The 18,120-nt window shown below is 45.5% G+C and overlaps 3 protein-coding genes and 1 pseudogene across 4 annotated transcripts in view; 2 read left to right on the top strand and 2 right to left on the bottom strand.

Annotated features, from left to right (window-relative positions):
- LOC134396320 (7-alpha-hydroxycholest-4-en-3-one 12-alpha-hydroxylase-like) overlaps positions 1 to 18,120 on the top strand; it is a 319,750-nt gene that overhangs the window by 188,088 nt on the left and 113,542 nt on the right. The window lies entirely within an intron of this gene.
- The window catches only part of LOC134396370 (7-alpha-hydroxycholest-4-en-3-one 12-alpha-hydroxylase-like), a 65,520-nt pseudogene that overhangs the window by 11,267 nt on the left and 36,133 nt on the right, over positions 1 to 18,120 (bottom strand).
- LOC134396325 (7-alpha-hydroxycholest-4-en-3-one 12-alpha-hydroxylase-like) overlaps positions 1 to 18,120 on the top strand; it is a 125,213-nt gene that overhangs the window by 93,972 nt on the left and 13,121 nt on the right. The gene's annotated exons all lie outside the window — the stretch shown is intronic.
- LOC134396357 (7-alpha-hydroxycholest-4-en-3-one 12-alpha-hydroxylase-like) overlaps positions 50 to 18,120 on the bottom strand; it is a 210,086-nt gene continuing 192,015 nt past the window's right edge. Inside the window, exons 1-2 of one of the 2 annotated variants that reach the window (XM_063122840.1) lie at positions 16,211 to 16,262; positions 50 to 1,700 (exon numbers count right to left, since the gene is read on the bottom strand). In XM_063122840.1, the coding sequence (XP_062978910.1) occupies positions 152 to 1,678 (1,527 nt within the window). In that variant the 5' untranslated portion in view covers positions 1,679 to 1,700; positions 16,211 to 16,262 and the 3' untranslated portion in view covers positions 50 to 151. Of the gene's footprint in view, positions 1,701 to 16,210; positions 16,263 to 18,120 lie in introns of those variants that run through there. The other variant, XM_063122831.1, reaches the window with a different exon arrangement.

Genomic DNA, 18,120 nt, shown 5'->3' with positions numbered 1-18,120 from the left:
AAGAATTACCCTGAGTTTAACTGCGAAACCACATATTAGTTAATAAAAGCCAGGTTTGATAGGGCAATCCTATGCGTATTTTCTTGGAAGCAATCGAAAGGGCTGACTCCAGGCCACTGTGCAGAGGATTTGAGCCTAAATGACTTTCCCCTTAGACTCTCAATTGGTATTTGAACTGAATATCATGAGATGGTTTTGCAAATCCAAACCCATAGCTCCTTACATCTATCGTAGGCATTTCTGCTTCTGCATTAACCAGTTCCATGTCAAAGTAGGCCAGCATCAATAAGACAAACATCTTCATTTCATAAACAGCAAAAAATCGCCCAGGGCACAGTCCAGGTCCACCACCAAAAGGCATACTATGATACTTTAGCTTATTCCCATTCTTGTAGAACTCCTTTTTTATCCCATCTGGGGTCACAAACCTGTCATATTTGAATGTGTGAGGGTCAGGGTGGATTTCTGGATCTGTTTGCAGTGCAAGAAATGGCGACAGCACTAGATCATCACCTTTCCGGAGAGTATATTCTTTGCCATCGGCCATCTTAATATCCATGTCCTGCATCACGGTTCTGAAGAAAAAAACAGGCCCATTCAATCGCAGAGTTTCCTCTATTGCACTGTCCAGAAGAGGAGTTTTGATCATATCCAAGGACATGTTGATGAAGGGGCCGCCTGTCTTTTCCTCCCGACTGGTCTCTCTTAATACTCTCTCCACTTCTTCCCTCACTGCCTTCATTGCTTCTGGATATTTGAACAGATTCAGAAGAATCCAGGAGGTAGCATGGACAATGTTAGTTTGAGATAGCCAGAGAAGCAGCAGCTGAAATTGAGTCCGTATCTTTTCAGTCATCCCGGTCTCCGCCAAATGCTGATCTTGCTCAGCTACCCAATTGCTGATGCCGTCCCTTTGATACAACTTTTCTACTGAGAGAGTGTCCCAGAAGTATTTCTTCAATCTCTCTGTCTCCTTCTTGCTCAGAGGGTCTAGTGTGCCAGTGGTCATACGGGGAAAGAAATGGTCAAATTTCTGAAAAATTTCAGACAAGTTTCCACCTTGTGTCATTTCATTCTCCTTAGCATTTTCTTTGTGTGGCTCATTGCCAAACAAAGTCAGAAAAGAGGCTTGGAAGATAGTTTTGTAGGTAAAGTGGATGACTCCATCCTGCCGCCAAGATCTTTTCCCCTCACCTAAATCCTGGCTGTGAAGCATCATGGACCTCAACTTCTCCATCATCACCTGGTTCAGGACAGGTAGATACTTCCCTCCTAGATACTTATCACTGATTTTTTTAAAACTATGTAGCTGAGATTCTGTGGGGTGGAGGTCAAAAACATTACGTGCCACCATTGATGTAAATTTATTATAACCCAGCACTTGTTTTGATACCTTCATTAAGGGTTCATAAGTAGAAGGATCAATCAAAAAATGCATGTAACTGCCTCCGAGCAAAACTGTGAAAATATCCCCATGTTTCTTCCGCATCCTTTCCAAAAACTCTACAGGGCTCCTCATGAAACTTAGCCCGTGTCCGAGCCATGGAAGAAAGCCTTTGTCCAATGGAGGTTCCTTGGGTTTCCTCTTGCGAAATGCTCCTATTTTATGGAGTCCGCCAAGTAGGGTTGCCAAGTGGCACGCTAAGAAAGTGCAAAGCACAGTCTCCCAGAAAGTCATTGCTGATGCACTGGAGGAAACACTGCAAAAGAATAAATGTATGCAAAGGTTTATATGAATCAACCAATCAGATGGCAAATTAGGGTGGGGTGATCTAATCCCATTTCTGAGCAGGTACAGGCAGTTACACTTTGCCTGTTCTTTATTTATTTATTTATTTATTTATTTATTTATTTATTAAAATATTAATATCCTGCCCTATATCACAATGATCTCCGGGCAGTGTACAGATAAAATCATACATATAAAAAAGAAGAAATATACAATTCTAAAACAAATTAAACCATTACTGTGTTAAAACTTATATGAAATTTTAAGGCAGTAAAATCTAATTAACAATGACAGTGTGCAGGCTGTTGAATTTAGCTATCAAAGGCCCTGTCAAAAAGCCATGTCTTAACCTGGCACCGAACTGAAGCCAGGTGCAAGTTTAAATATTAAAATACTTCTCTAAAGCCAAACAAGGACATAAGCATATTATTCACGTTTATGTATTTTGCCTGAAGCATAATATTGTGGAACCTTCAGGGAATAATCCAATAGGCTCTTCCTTCTCCATGTCATAGAATCATAAAATAGTGGAGTTGGAAGGGGCCTATAAGGCCATCAAGTCCAACCCCCTTCTCAATGCAGGAATTCGCCTTAAAGCATCCCTGACAGATGGCTGTCCAGCTGCCATTCCTCCTACACCCACTCTCTGAGTGGCTGACTTGGATAAAAGATCGACACTTTCTGCCCCCCCACCCCAATTCTGTCCTGGTGGTTTCTAATTGCAAATTAGGAGTAGAAGCATTACACATGCTTTCAAAAGCATTTGTCCCCCCACTCCCCCACCAGCCCCAGGTTATCTCTTAATTCTGAATTCTGATTGGTGAAGCAGTTCAGATCATGCACAGATGTTAACAGTTCAATATGTTTTTTCAATACTCCAAGATTCCTTCACTACTCCAGTGGTTTAAATCAAATCCAAAATTCACACAATCACAAGTCACCATCATGCCTTTGCCATAGCTTCAAAAGCCAAGTCATCAGAAACAGATGCAGACAGTCCGAAAGCAATCTCAAATCAACGGAGGCAGCGCTCTTCATTCACCTCACTCGGATGCCTGGGTCCCTTCCCCCTCGACACGTCAGGGTACAGCTTGGGAGGTTGTAGGATGGAGATCTCACCTTCACTCTCCTCACAATCTGGTTCCATGATGCAGTTGAAATTGCATCCAACCCCTGGGTTTGTTTAAGCCGCACTTCTAAATTTAAACTAATGCAGTGAGCGGGCACGCTTGTATAGCTGACTCTTTGAGCATGCTCTCATCTTCTTTCTTGGCACCTGAGGATGTCTTCCAGACTTTATTTATTTATTTATTTATTTATTACATTTCTATACTGCCCAATAGCCGGAGCTCTCTGGGCGGTTCACAAAAATTAAAACCATTCAAAGTGTAAAACAACAGCATAAAACCATAATATAAAATACAATATAAAAGCTCAACCAGATAAAAACAGCAGCAATGCAAAATTACAAATTTAAAACACCAAGTTAAAATTTATTTATAGACTGTTAAAATGCTGGGAGAATAAAAAGGTCTTCACCTGGCGTCTAAAAGCATATCATGTAGGTGCCAAGCGAACCTCCTTAGGGAGCTCATTCCACAGTCGGGGTGCCACAGCAGAGAAGGCCCTACTCCTGGTAGCCACCTGCCTCACTTCCTTTGGCAGGGGCTCACGGAGAAGGACCCCTGAGGATGACCTTAGGGGCTGTCAGGTACATACAGGTACATACGGGAGGAGGCGTTCCTTCAGATAGCCTGGCCCCAAGCCATTTAGGGCTTTGAATTAGGGATGTGCTCCGCTCCGATTAGGAGCGTAGAAGCAGTAGCGGATTGGCCTGCTCCGCCTTACCCAGAGGCGGAGTAGGAGCGGACCGCGGACCCCCTAGAAGCAAGGCAAAGAGAAGCGACCATTTTTCGGAGCTCCGAGTTCAGGCGGAGCGCTCCGGTCGCCATCTTGAAAACATTTCGCCATAGGATTGCATTGCGGCAAATAATCGCGCATAACTACGTTGTTTTTGAAGCTATCGTTCTGGAAATTCTTGTGCACAGAGAGTCGTGGATGGGGGTCATTTTGAGACCACTCTCACCTCTCTGCATGCTGTGGTTCACGTGCAATATTTTTTAAAAAATCGGGTCAACCGCGCGGCTCAAACTGCGTTTCGGCTTTTCGCCCATAGGATTGCATTGAGGGAAAGAATCGGGGATAACTGGGGGGGGGTTTAAGCTATCGTTCTGAAAATTCTTGTGCACAGAGAGTCGTGGATGGGGGTCATTTTGAGACCACTCTCAACTTTCTGCGTGCTGTGGTTCACGTGCAATATTTTTTAAAAAATCGGGTCAACCGCGCGGCTCAAACTGCGTTTCGGCTTTTCGCCCATAGGATTGCATTGAGGGAAAGAATCGGGGATAACTGGGGGGGGGGGGTTTAAGCTATCGTTCTGAAAATTCTTGTGCACAGAGAGTCGTGGATGGGGGTCATTTTGAGACCACTCTCAACTTTCTGCGTGCTGTGGTTCACGTGCAATATTTTTTTAAAAATCGGGGTTTGGGTTTTTTTTATTTATTTTTTTATTTTTTTGGAAGCGATGACAGGCACATTCAACTCCCAATCCTGATGAGAACTGATCTCCTCAGAAAGCATCCTCCTCCAATCCCAGCGTTGGAGGGGGGACTAAGGCAGACCCACCCTGAGAACTTTCTGTTTTGTGTCTCTTTGTGGGTTGGCGTTCGTGGAGGGAACACTTACTTAGCTAGTGCTCCTGCTTTGGACTTTGGAGATAGATTAGGATAGGTTTAGTTTGGCGCGTGTGTGTGTTTGTTTGCTTCTTTCTGACTTGTAGCTTAGTTTGCCCTGTGTTTTCCCCTTACTTTGATTTAATATAAACTTTATTTTTGAATTTTGGAGTGTGTGGTTGGGTTGGTTGCCCCCCCCTTCCCTGTATTAAAGCCTGACTGTTCTGCTTTTGTGAAAGCTTTCTTTTGAAAGCATACACACACTTTTTGTCCCATTTCCCTACATTTATATTCTTAAACATATTTTATTATATTCTTTCACATAGTCCATTAGTATATATTCTCATACATATTATATTAGTATTCATATTTTGTTCTTCTTATAGTAGTGGTTGGTTCTTTTCCCCCCTCCCCTCTCTTAAATCCTGATTGTGTTTCCTTCTATCTTCTATATACCAAATATACCAAAAAAATTGGATTCTCTTTTTCTTCTCTGTGTAACTTGGACAGAGTGGGCTGCTTTTGTAAAGTTCAACAGGCAGCCCCAGATTGAGCATTTTGGGGAAAGCATACGCACACCATTTCCCTATTCTTAAACATATTATATTATATTCTTTGACATAGTCTTAGTAGTCTATTAGTATACATTCTCATACATATTAGTAGTAGTATTCATATTTTGTTCTTGTTATAGTAGTGGTTGTCCCATTTCTTGTCCCATTTCCCTACATTTATTAGTAATATTCTTAAACATATTATTATATTCTTGTAGATATTCTTAGTAGTATATATATATATATATATATATATATATATTAGTATATTCTCATACATATTAGTAGTAGTATATTTTATTGTTCTTGTCCCATTTCCCTACATTTAAACATATTATATTCTTCTTATACATATTCTTAGTAGTACCTTATACATAGTATTAGTAGTATTAATATTTTGTTAGTCATCATGAAAAGAGGAAGCAGGCGTGCTGAAAGCAGCAAGGCTCAGTCTGCCAGCAGTAAGCAGGCTTCCTCTCCTCCTGTGAAACTCAAACGGGCAACTCCTTGGCTGACTGCTCCAAAACAGAAGCAGGACAAGCAGCAGGCAGAGCCACTCTCTTCTGCAACTTGTGCCCGGCGTTCTCTTTTTGAGGGTGGGAATGGGAAAAGTGCCCATTTGCAAGAGGCACGTGGCAGCAGTGCCATTAGAGGAGGAGGAGTATCCCCAACTCCTTCATTCTCCTTTCAGCCCACGAGCCCGCTGATGGACCTAGACGAGGTCCTCAGCACAGTGGAGGGGGGGGAGGAGGAGGAGGCGGTGGGCCTCCAGGATGTGGGGGCTGAGGAGGAGCAGCAGCAGGCCGAGGCTCTCTCCCCAGTCTCATCCCACACCCCTGTTTCTGTGGCAACACCAGAGAGCTCAGGCGGGCAATTGGTGGTGTCACCACGGAAATGAAAGACAAGCATCGTGTGGGACCACTTTGATTTGGGAGCGGATCCCCGCTTTGCTGTCTGTCGCCACTGCAAACTCAGCCTAAGCAGGGGTTCATCGACAGGGCATTATGGAACCAGCAGCATGAAGATGCATCTTCATAGGCAGCACCAGGCGATCTTGCTGGGGAAAGAGGCGGGCAAGGCGACTGGTTCCAGGGGAAAGCCGAAGGCTGCTGCTGGCACTGCCACTCTAAGCTCTCCATCTCCCATCCCCACAAGGGTTAGGCAGGCAACCCTGCAGGACATGGGGTGGGGGAAGTATTGACCCACAAGATGGCGTTTTCCAATGCCCACCCAGGGTGCTACTGTGTTGGGGCATCTGCCGGGACTGACTCCTCCCCAATACTAGATCTATGACATGTCACTCTGCCTGCCCCTCTGCTAGCCTGTCCTCCTCGGTGACCGACTCGCTGGGATGGTTTGCGTTTGCAATGCGTGACTAACTGCAATGCTGGCTTAGAAACCAGCCATCACTTCCTTGTGCCCCCAGAAATGCCCGCAGCCTGCCTGCCTGCCTGCCCGCCTGCCCGCCTCCCCCGGGGTGCTGCTGTGGTGGGGCATCTGCCAGGACTGACTCCTCGCCTACTCTGCCTGCCTCTCTGCCCGCCTGGTGCCTGGTTTGCTCCCAATCGTCCTCCTCTGTGCCCCTCAAGGCGTAACTGCTGGCTTAGAAAGAAATAACCAGCCATCTTTGCCTCACTTTGCGCCCACTTATGGGTTGGTTTGCTATGCGTTAGTGCTCAAGCCATCCTTGCGGCACTACAATGCATGCTGCCTGCCTGCTTTCCCTCCCTTCTCCCCTTCCCGCCTTGCAGCGATGGTGTATGTGTCTTGCTTTGACTCAGGGGAGAAGTCCTTCCTGCGCTCACTTAGACTTTATCAAGTTCAATAATCCCTTTTTCAAATGTGCCAGAAGATTTAGGGTTATCTCGTGGCATGTTGGGATTGCCTTGGAACTGGCCCCATTGAGCTGTCTGCAATTGCAACTTTAAATCCCTGACATACTGGAGTGTTCAAATTTCAAAAGTTCCCCTAACATCAGGGGATGATGGGATTGCCTTGAAACTTGGTGTCCATGGGGACACATGGGTAAGCTGTCATGGGACCAAAGGATAGGTTTCTAACGTGCAAATTGACGTAGTTGTAGAATGGGACTTGATTTGGGGTGAGTTAAAAAGTTTAAGCCGCGCCAAAAATCAGGGGATGATGGGATTTGCTTGCAACTTGGCATGCATGTGGACACATGGATAAGCTCTCATGGTGCCGAGTTTGAGGTTTCTAACATGCAAATTGACGGAGCTATCCCAAGGGGTGTGAATGGGGTGCCCGATTTTCATAAATTCCCCAAAAATCAGGGGATGATGGGATTGCCTTGAAACTTGGCGTCCATGTGGACACATGGATAAGCTATCATGGTGCTGACTTTGGGGTTTCAAACATGCAAATTGACATAGTTGTAGAATGGGACAATTTGGGGTGAGTTAAGCCATGCCAAAAATCAGGGGATGATGGGATTTGCTTGCAACTTGGCGTGCATGTGGACACATGGATAAGCTCTCATGGTGCCGAGTTTGAGGTTTCTAACATGCAAATTGACGGAGCTATCCCAAGGGGTGTGAATGGGGTGCCCGATTTTCAAAAATTCCCCAAAAATCAGGGGATGATGGGATTGCCTTGAAACTTGGCGTGTGTGTGTATACGCCCATGAGGTGTCATGGTGCCAAACGTGAGGTTTCTAACTTCAACGGAAAAAAAGTTGTTTACTTTTTTAGCTTTCAATGCAACCCTATGGGGGGCAAAAACGGAGCTCCGGATCCGGATCTGGAGCTCCGAGCGGAGCGGAGCGGAAGTGGGCGGAGCGGGGGCGGAGCGGAGCGACCCGCTCCGGAAAATGGCGGATCTGCAAGTGAAGCGGAGCGGGGGGTCCGTGCACACCCCTACTTTGAATGTTAATACCAGCACTTTGAATGGGGCCCGGAACTGGACTGGCAGCCAATGAAGCTGGAAAAGGACTGGCATGATGTGGTCTTATCGGCCAGTCCCTGTTAGTAACCGTGCTGCCCTGTTTTGTACCAGTTGACATTTCTGGACCGTTTTCAAAGGCAGCCCCAGGTATAACGCATTGCAGTAATCCAAATGAGAGGTTATCTAACCAGTCCCATTTACTATCAGCGACTGGCTGGCGAGATCACATTTCGGCAGTCCTTTTACAACTTCATTGGCTGCCAGTCCAGGTCTGGGCCCGATTCAAAGTGCTGGTATTGACCTTTAAAGCCCTAAACGGTAGGCATGTGCTCCGCTCCGATTAGGAGCGGAGAAGCAGTAGTGGATTGGCCTGCTCCACCTTACCCAGAGGCGGAGTAGAAGCAGACTGCGGACCCCTAGAAGCAAGGCGAAGAGAAGCGGCCATTTTTCGGAGCTCCTAGTTCAGGCGGAGCGCTCCGATCGCCATCTTGAAACATTTCGCCCATAGGATTGCATTGCGGAAAACAATCGGGGATAACTGGGTTGATTTTTAAGCTATCGTTCTGAAAATTCTTGTGCACGGAGAGTCGTGGATGGGGGTCATTTTGAGACTACTCTCACCTCTCTGCATTCTGCGGGTCGCGTGCTAGAATTTTTTAAAAATCGGGTCAACAAACGAACAGCGCAGCTCAAACGGCGGTTTTCGCCCATAGGATTGCATTGAGGAAAACAATCGGCGGGAAAAATACCTTTTTCAAAGGGCTGAGGGGCAGAGTCAGCTCCCAGTCATGATCACATGATCCCAAAGTTAGAGGAGGGCATAGGCAAAACGGATAACTTGGGATTCTGGGAAACTTCTCTTTCTTCATCTGAACGGACTTTTCCCAGTGTTTTTTAACACAGTAGCCCCACCAAATGCACAAACACAACCTGAAATCATATACTAAGCCAAGAATAAGAGATAGAAACACAGCACTGCTACCCACCCTAACTTTGGGGAACAACTGAAAATATGTGGTGCAAGGGGATGAGCTCCCCTAGGGCATCTCATCGTGGACGTGTCCCCACTCTCTCCTGTACTTGGAAGACCATCAGAGCCTTCCAAAGAGAGTAAAACGGTGGAGCAATGCCTATCATGAGTTGAAGTGAGCGTTTACTTCTTAGTGGTGGAGCGATGCCTATTATGAGTTGAAGTGAGCATTTACTTCTTAGAGCTCTCGTGGTGAAGCAATGGCTTTCTTGAGCTGAACTGGCAGCTGCTTCCCTCTCCCCCGGGCACGTCCCCCTATTGCTGGTAAAAGACAGATATAGCCTTTTTTTAAAAGTTCTTCTTGCTGTTTATTCAGCAACACTGCTGCTTTTAATTCCACCCCTCCTTTGTTTATTTATTTGTTTATTTATTCCATTTTATATGCATTACTGGCTTATCCTTGGCTCACTTCCTTATGCCCCCAGAAATGCCAGCTGCATGCCTGCCTGCCTTCCCTCCCTCCTCCCCTGCCCACCTCGCAGGGATGTTGTGTGTGTGTGGCTTTGACTCAGGGGAGAAGTCCTTCCTGCGCTCACTTGGAGTTTTGGAAGTTCCAAATTTTGCAGGTTTAAGCCCCGCCAAAAAACAGGGGATGAGGGGACTGCCTTGAGTCTCAGCGTGCGTATGTATCCCTGGATAAGCTTTCATGGTGGTGAGTTTGAGGGGTTTTTTAACGTGCAAAATTGACGGAGCTATGGAAAGGGGTGTTGGATTTTCATAAATTCCCCAAAAATCAGGGGATGATGGGATTTGCTTGAAACTTGGTGTCCATGTGGACACATGGATAAGCTGTCCTGGTGGTGAGTTTGAGGTTTCTAACGTGCAAATTGACGGAGCTATGGAAAGGGGTGTGAATGGGGTGCCCAATTTTCAAAAATTCCCCAAAAATCAGGGGATGATGGGATTCCCTTGAAACTTGGCGTGCATGTGTATACCTCCATGAGGTGTCATGGTGCCAAACGTGAGGTTTCTAACTTGAACAGAAAAAAAGTTGTTTACTTTTTTAGCTTTCAATGCAAGCCTATGGGGGGGGAACGGAACTCCGATCCGGATCCGGAGCTCCGAGCGGAGCGGAGCGGAAGTGGGCAGAACGGGGGCAGGGCGAAGCGGCCTGCTCCGAAAATCACGGATCTGCAAGTGAAGCGGAGCGGGGGGTCCGTGCACACCCCTACTAAACGGTTTGGGGCCAGGTTATTTGAAGGAACGCCTCCTCCCATATGTACCTGCCCGGACCTTAAGATCATCTACAGGGGCCCTTCTCTGTGAGCCCCTGCCAAAGGAAGTGAGGCAGGTGGCTACTAGGAGGAGGGCTTTCTCCGCTGTGGCACCCCGGTTGTGGAATGAGCTCCCCACAGAGGTCTGCCTGGCGCCTACACTGTACTCCTTTCATCGCCAGCTGAAGACCTTTTTATTCACTCAGTATTTTAACACTGAATTTTAACTTAAATTGAAATTTTACTTTTTTAACTCTGTATTTTAATCTCATATCAATTTTGCAGCGAGGTTTTATTCTGGTTGTGCTTTTATACAGTAATTTGTATTTGTGCTCTTAACCTGTTGGTTGTTTTATTATGGTTTTAATTTTTGTGAACCGCCCAGAGCTTGGGCTATTGGGCGATATAAAAATGTAATAAATAAATAAAATAAATAAATAAAATTATCAGCGCATGGATAACTGTAGCTATGCTACATTTTCATCTCCATCCCACTTCTCACAGTCGCAGTGGAGCTAATGACCAGTGCCCCGATTTTGATTTCTTTGCCTCCTTCCCCCCTGCCCCCTTACCTGGCTCCGCCACCATCGCCACACAGACTGCGGCAGTGATGGTACCAGGTAACCCCCCCCACTTACCTGGTTCTGGAGTTTTGGAACGGTCCGAATCGCTTTGCACTGTTCTGATCCGCTCCATGTCAATCCGGACTTCCCCTGATCCGCTACGGAAGTGGGCATCGGAGGTCCGGATTGGCCCATTCCACTTCAGATCTGGGGATCTGTCACGGAGCAGAGCACAGCCCTACAAATTGGTAATCCCATCCTCATTGCCAAATTAATTGATCTAGGGTCCTGATTCTGTTAGGTCCCAGTCAATTTAGATTCTTTGGATTCTTTTTATTTGTGTTGTATTCTGCCTCGATCCAAAGGGAGAGGTGGGTAACAAATTATTATTATTATTATTATTATTATTATTATTATTATTATTAAGGTGAAATAAAGCCACTTGTGCAAAATGGTGTCAGTTTATGGATTGAAAACTGATGCAGAATAAATATGCGAAGAAAGCTCACACCCCGCCTCAGCCAATGAATCTGTCAAAGCTGAACGTCAATCTGAGCTCCCAAGATAGATGAAAGCTGTTCCTAGTAGGGGTGTGCACAGACCCCCCGCTCCGCTTCTCTTACAGATCTGCAATTTGCAGATCGGGCCTCTCCGCTCCGCCCCCGCTCTGCCTATGTCCGCTCCGCTCCGCTGCAGAGCTCCGGATCTGGATCGGAGCTCCGTTTTTCCCCCTCATAGGTTTGCATTGAAAGCTAAAAAGTATACAACTTTTTTCTGTTAAAGTTAGAAACCTCAAGTTTGGCACCATGGCACCTCATGGATGAATACATACGCACGCCAAGTTTCAAGCCAATCCCATCATCCCCTGATTTTTGGGGAATTTTTGAAAATCGGGCACCCCATTCACACCCCTTTCGATAGCTCTGTCAATTTGCACGTTAGAAACCTCAAACTCGGCACCATGATAGCTTATCCAGGGATACACATGCACACCAAGACTCAAGGCAATCCCATCATCCCCTGATTTTTGGCGGGGCTCTAACCTCTAATGCACCACCCATAACCCCAATTCACACCCCTTTTGATAGCTCCGTCAATTTGCATGTTTGAAACCTCAAAATGGCTACCATGATAACTTATTCATGTTTCCACATGGACGCCAAGTTTCAAGCCAATCCCATCATCCCCTGATTTTTGGGGAATTTATGAAAATCGGGCACCCCATTCACACCCCTTTCGATAGCTCTGTCAATTTGCACGTTAGAAACCTCAAACTCACCACCATGATAGCTTATCCAGGGATACACATGCACGCTAAGACTCAAGGCAATCCCATCATCCTCTGATTTTTGGCGGGGCTCTAACCTTTTAACTCACCCCAAATCAAGTCCCATTTTACAACTATGTCAATTTACATGTCAGAAACCTCACCTTCGGTCCCATGACAGCTTACCGATGTGTCCACATGGATGCCAAGTTTCAAGCCAATCCCATCATCCCTGGATTTTTGGGGAATTTATGAAAGTCGGACACCCCAGTATCTGCAGACAGCTCAATGGGCCCATTTCAAAGGAAATCCCAACTTGCCATGAATTGGGGAGTAGAGATAAACCTATATGAATCTTCTTCCACACTTGAAAAATTGATTTGGAACTTGAGCACAGGAAGGACTTCTCCCCTGAGTCAAAGCAAGACACACAAAAACCATCCCTGCGAGGTGGGCAGGGGAGGAGGGAGGGAAGGCAGGCAGGCAGCAGACATTTCTGGGGGCACAAGGAAGTGAGCCAAGGATAGTTTCAAAGCCAGTAATGCAGATAAAATGGAATAAATAAATAAACAAACAAAGGAGGGGTGGAATTAAAAGCAGCAGTGTTGCTGAATAAACAACAAGAAGAATTTTTTAAAAAGGCTATATCTGTCTTTTACCAGTAAGAGGGGAGTGGACGTGCCCAAGGGGAGGGGGAATCATCTGCCAATTTGACTGATCCTGTCTAGGTACCAGTCTTTAAGAAGCAAAGGATCACTTCAACTCATGATAGGGATTCTCTCCAGTGATTTACCTTTGGAGGGCTCTGATGGCCCTCCAAGGACAGGAGAGTGCACAAGGCACGTCCATGCCCTAGGGGAGCTCATCCCCTTGCACCACATCTATTCAGTTGTTCCCCAAAGTTAGGGTGGGTAGCACTGCTGTGCTTTTTCTATCTCTTATTATTGGCTTAGTATATGATTTCAGGTTGTGTTTGTGCATTTGGTGGGGCTACTGTTTTAAAAAACACTGGGAAAAGTCCATTCAGACTAAGAAAGAGAAGTTCCCAGAATCCCAAGTTCCCCGTTTTGCCTATCCCCTCCTCCAACTTTGGGATCATGTGATCATGACTGGGAGTTGACTCTGCCCCTCAGCCCTTCAAAAAAGGTATTTTCCCGCTGTTTTACCCGATTTTTCCAAAAATTCTAGCAAGCGAACCGCAGCATGCAGAGAGTTGAGAGTAGGCTCAAAATGACCCCCAGCCACGACTCTCTAAGCACAAGAAGTTTCAGAAAGATAGCTTAAAAAAACAACACAGTTATCCCCTATTCTTTTCCGCAATGCAATCCTATGGGCGAAATTTTGCAAAATGGCGATCGGATCGGTCCGCGAAAAGAGAAGCGCTCCGCGTATGGGCGCTTCTCTTCGCCATGCTTCTACGGGTCCTCGGTCCGCTTCTACTCCGCCTCTGGGCAAGGCTGAGAAGGCCATTTCGCTTCTGATTCTCCCCTTCTAATCGGAGCGGACCACATCCCTAGTTCCTAGAGCCACAAAAGTTCTCCAAGCTGGTGATGCACACATTGTCCCTATAAGCAAGAGTAAAGTGCAAAGCTTGCAGATTGGATCTTATAAGCCCCTCTGCTATATGCCTCCCTCCAGCTCATAGAATCATAGAATAGCAGAGTTGGAAGGGGCCTATAAAGCCATCGAGTTCAACCCCCTGTTCAATGCAGGAATCCTCCTTAAAGTATCCCTGACAGACAGCTGTCCAGCTGCCTCTTAAAGGCCTCTAGGATGGGAGAGCCCACAACCTCCCTAGGGAACTGATTCCATTGTTGTACTGCTCTGTCCAGTCGGAATCTGGCTTCCTGTAACTTGAGCCCATTATTCTGTGTCCTGCACTCTGGGATGATCAAGAAGAGATCCTGGCCCTCCTCTATGTGACAACCTTTCACGTTTTTGAAGAGTGCTCTAATGTCTCCCCTCAATCTCCTCTTTTGAAAGACAATGTCACTCCTCCTTCTCAGAAGATGACAGGGTCATCTTCACAAACACATTCAGGAAAAGGGTGGCTTCTCTTTCTGAAAAGGGTGCATAGCACTGCAGCCTCGGAAATCCATCACACATTCTCCTAGGCAAGGGCCTCAACCCACCAGTTGGAGAGGGGAAATATCTCAGCTCTCCTGTGAAAATCGAAGCAAAGGACCATTATTTCTTTCGCTTCATGAAGTAATTCCTGGTGTGCAACATCCAATTTGTACTCTTGGTTACTCCAGTCCATTGCCTGCAACTTCTTTTACTTGCATTTATTTTATTTTATTTATTTATTATTGCATTTATATCCTGCCTTTTTTCCCTCCAAGGAACCCAAGGCAGCGTACATAATCTTCCTCCTCTCTATTTTATCCTCACTACAACAACCCTGTGAGGTAGGTTGGGCTGAGAGTGTGTGACTGGCCCAAAGTCCCCCAGTGAGCTTCTATGGCCGAGGGGGGCTAGAACCCGGACCTCCTGACTCCCAGTCCAACACTTTAGCCACTACACCACACTGGCTCTCCTTGCAACTAATCTGTATATTTGTGCATTGAGTTGATGTATAATTTCGAATTGCTTTGTACATGCTTCTTCTTAATCTCTAATTCCATTTCTTCTTCTTTTTTACATGGCAGGCAGTTATCCAAATTTAATGCTGGGATTGTCTCTAGGCTCTTCTTTGTTACATTCATATTTCTCAGAAAGCTTGGAAAGACTGGATCTCTCCCCTGGATCTCTCCCCCGAAGTCTTGTGCAGGTTTCAACAGGTCAGACCCAATCTCTGTCAGCAGCCCTCCTCCTAGGCTGCCACTTTACTGGGCATGTTCAGGCAGACAGCTCCGCTCTCAGTATATTTTCAGAACACGCTCAAGTCTCTGCAGCAGGAAGGGATGCCCCCAATTTTCATTCGTTTGTTTCCTCCTTTTGCTTTCTTTCGGAACATGGTGCATTCCGAAGTCCCCTCCTGCGCTTCTCCCCCCAACTGTGAAAAAAAAAGGGATTTAAATAACCCCCCTAAGCCACCCAGTTGATCAGGCTGGGAAGGCTTGGACCTTGTAAGGGGAGAGTCAGGAAATGCAACCACTCCATAAAGCAAGCAAAGGATTTATTAGGGAAACAGGGAAGGGAATCAGCAATGAATAAAATAAAACAGAGAAAACGTTCACAAATATTCTCGGCCAGCTGCGCACACTTTCTGGGCTATGGGATTAGTTTCCCAGTGTTACAGAGATTCTTAAAGAGTTACACATACACCCCCTGAAAACAAGAATTCTTCCTTCTTTCAGGAGGTTGCACCCAAACCATGGTGCTTCATTTGGTTAAATATACGGTTAGCCTCTCATGGACTATACAATTCCCACCAACCAAGCCTTGGGATACAATGCTCCTTGGGATATAGTGCTCTCTAGTGGCAAACGCAACACATGCCAATGAGACACTTTCTGTTGCTGCGCAGTTGGTTGTATAACCCAAAAACCAATATGTGAAGTATGACAAGACAAAGAAGAGGTGCCCAATCAATGCCCTGGATGCTGGATCCCATCCACAAGATTCACCCAAAACATACATTCACACAACTGAAATCTGACCAGGAAATCAGTATGCACATACTTGGCTTGTTTCAGGTTTACTGTGGTTTTCATCACTTAGTTCTTTACCATTAATCTAAGAGAAGAACAATTATATTGAAGAGACTTCTTGTTCAGCTGGCAGACCAGCTCACTAGGCAAGACTGCCACGACACAGTGCAGTATAGCATGATTATTTCAGAAGCAGATTAGATTCAAGACTCAAGAACATTTTACACGACAACTGTATTATTTTAAATTATTTTTAGGCTGCCTTCAAGGATAGAACCCCTTGGAATTGTTGAGCAATACATTTCATGTGCGCGTAGGGTAGGGGGGAGAGAAATGGCCCAAACAGAACTAAGCATAAGAACGTAAGAAGTGCCATGCTGGATTGGACCGAGGGTCCATCTAGTCCAGCACTCTGTTGACACAGGGCCCAACCAGCTGTGGACCAGGGACCCACAAGCAGGACACTGCGCAACAGCACCCTCCAGCCCATGTTCTTAGCCATTGGTATATACAGGCTTACTGCTCCTGATCCCAGAGGTAGCACAGAGCCATCAGGCTAGACTTCTCCTCCAGGAATTTATCCATAAGAATATAAAGATAAAGGGAAGATGTGGAAGAAAAACTTACGTCACACGGGTTTGCTTTCAGAAGAGTGAAGTTTAAGCTCCCTCTTCAGAATAAGAACATAGTGCAATGTTCTTTTGGAAGTCTGCCTCCTTGTCCTGTAGTGGGATCATATCTATTTAAAGAGGCATGGGAGTGCCCCTCTAGTTAAGGTTGTACAGTAAAAAAGCATTCTACCATTATAAATGGGTAATTTTCATAAAATAAAAAATGTTCCACCAATCTTCCTGCAATGTACATGTGCCAGAATGAAATGTTGGTTTTACATACCCTGAGAATTTCAAGAAGATTGGTGAAAGATTGAAGGAAGGAGAGCAGTTTAAAGTAGAAATGATATACTCTCGATTATATAATTCGCCCATGGCTAAATTTATTCTCCCTTTCCAGACCACCTTAAAAGACCAATCTGATGATTTTAATATTAGATGGCTGATGTGGACAAATTCATCAGCTATAGGATAGCTTTATTTGCGCTAGGTGCAAGAAAAGTAAGCGCAGCCTTTCTAAATCATCCCATTGTCAAATCCTAAGGGGGTTAAACAGAAGGAATGTTCTGAATCCTGATCATTTTATTGTATTCTTGTTTTACTGTATCAAATATTTCTCTGTTTTATCCTTGTGTCCTTTGTGCTTGTACTGTGATGGCCATTGGCTATAAACAATAACATCTTGAGATCTAAATTTGAAGGGGTGTGTGGATTATGTCTGAGAGCTCTGTGTATTTAGGGGCCATGGCTTTTTGTGAGAGAAGGGTTTAAGCTTCCTCCCCTCTACAATTATTATTTTTTTTAAATTCCATGTATTGGATTTTTAAAGAATTTTTATTCCTTGAGTCCCTAACTGACTCCACTTATGGATCCTCAGAACTGATCAGAAGGGACAGGGAGGAGCGGAGAGGAGGAGAAGAGCCCCCTTTGCACTGGGAAAGTGTGTGGGAAGGAGGAATATTTCACAGAATCATAGAATAGCAGAGTTGGAAGGGACCTACAAGGCCATCGAGACCAACCCCTGCTCAATGCAGGAATCCATCTGAGTATGGTTGCCAAGAGGCACGCTAAGGAAGTGCAAAGCATAGTCTCCCAGAGAGTAATTGCTGATGTGCTGGAGGAAACACTGCAAAAGAATAAATGGATCCACAAGTTTATATGAATCAACCATTCAGATGGCAAATCAGGGTGGGTTGATCTAATCTCATTTCTGAGCATTTACAGGCAGTTGCAGTTTTCCTGTTCCTTTATTTATTTATTTATTTATTTATTTATTAAAATATTAATATCCTGCCCTATATCTCAATGATCTCAGGGCAGTGTACAGATAAAAAATAATTAGGCATGTGCTCCGCTCCGATTAGAACCGGCGAATCAGAAGCGAATTGGCCTGCTCCGCCTTGCCCAGAGGTGGAGTAGAAGCGGACCGTGGACCCCTAGAAGCAAGGCGAAGAGAAGCGCCCATTGGCGGAGCGATCCTCTTTCCGCGGAGTACTCCGATTGCTATTTTGAAACATTTCGCCCATAGGATTGCATTGAGGAAAAGAATAGGGGATAACTGTGTTGTTTTTGAAGCTATCGTTCTGAAACTTCTTGTGCTTAGAGAGTCGTGGATGGGGGTCATTTTGAGCCTACTATCAGCTCTCTGCGTGGTGCGGTTCGCTTGCTATAATTTTTGGAAAAGACGGGTAAACAAACAGGGACAGCGGGTAAACCAGCGTTTGTTTGTTTTTTAAGTGATGACAGGAACATTCAACTCCCAATCCTGATGAGAATTGATCACCTCATGAAGAATCCTCCAATCCCAGCGTTCGAGTGGGGGACTAAGGCAGAGGCACCCTCAGAGCTTTGAGCTCTTAGCATCTTGTGGGTTTTGGCGTTCGTGGGGAGAGGAGCTAGTTAGGTGCTGCTGCTGCTGTGTTTGGA

This window comes from Elgaria multicarinata, chromosome 1, assembly GCF_023053635.1.
Source record: "Elgaria multicarinata webbii isolate HBS135686 ecotype San Diego chromosome 1, rElgMul1.1.pri, whole genome shotgun sequence".
NCBI lineage: Eukaryota > Metazoa > Chordata > Lepidosauria > Squamata > Anguidae > Elgaria > Elgaria multicarinata.
The sequence above is the reverse complement of the archived record's forward strand: the minus strand, read 5'-3'. Positions and strand labels throughout refer to the sequence as shown.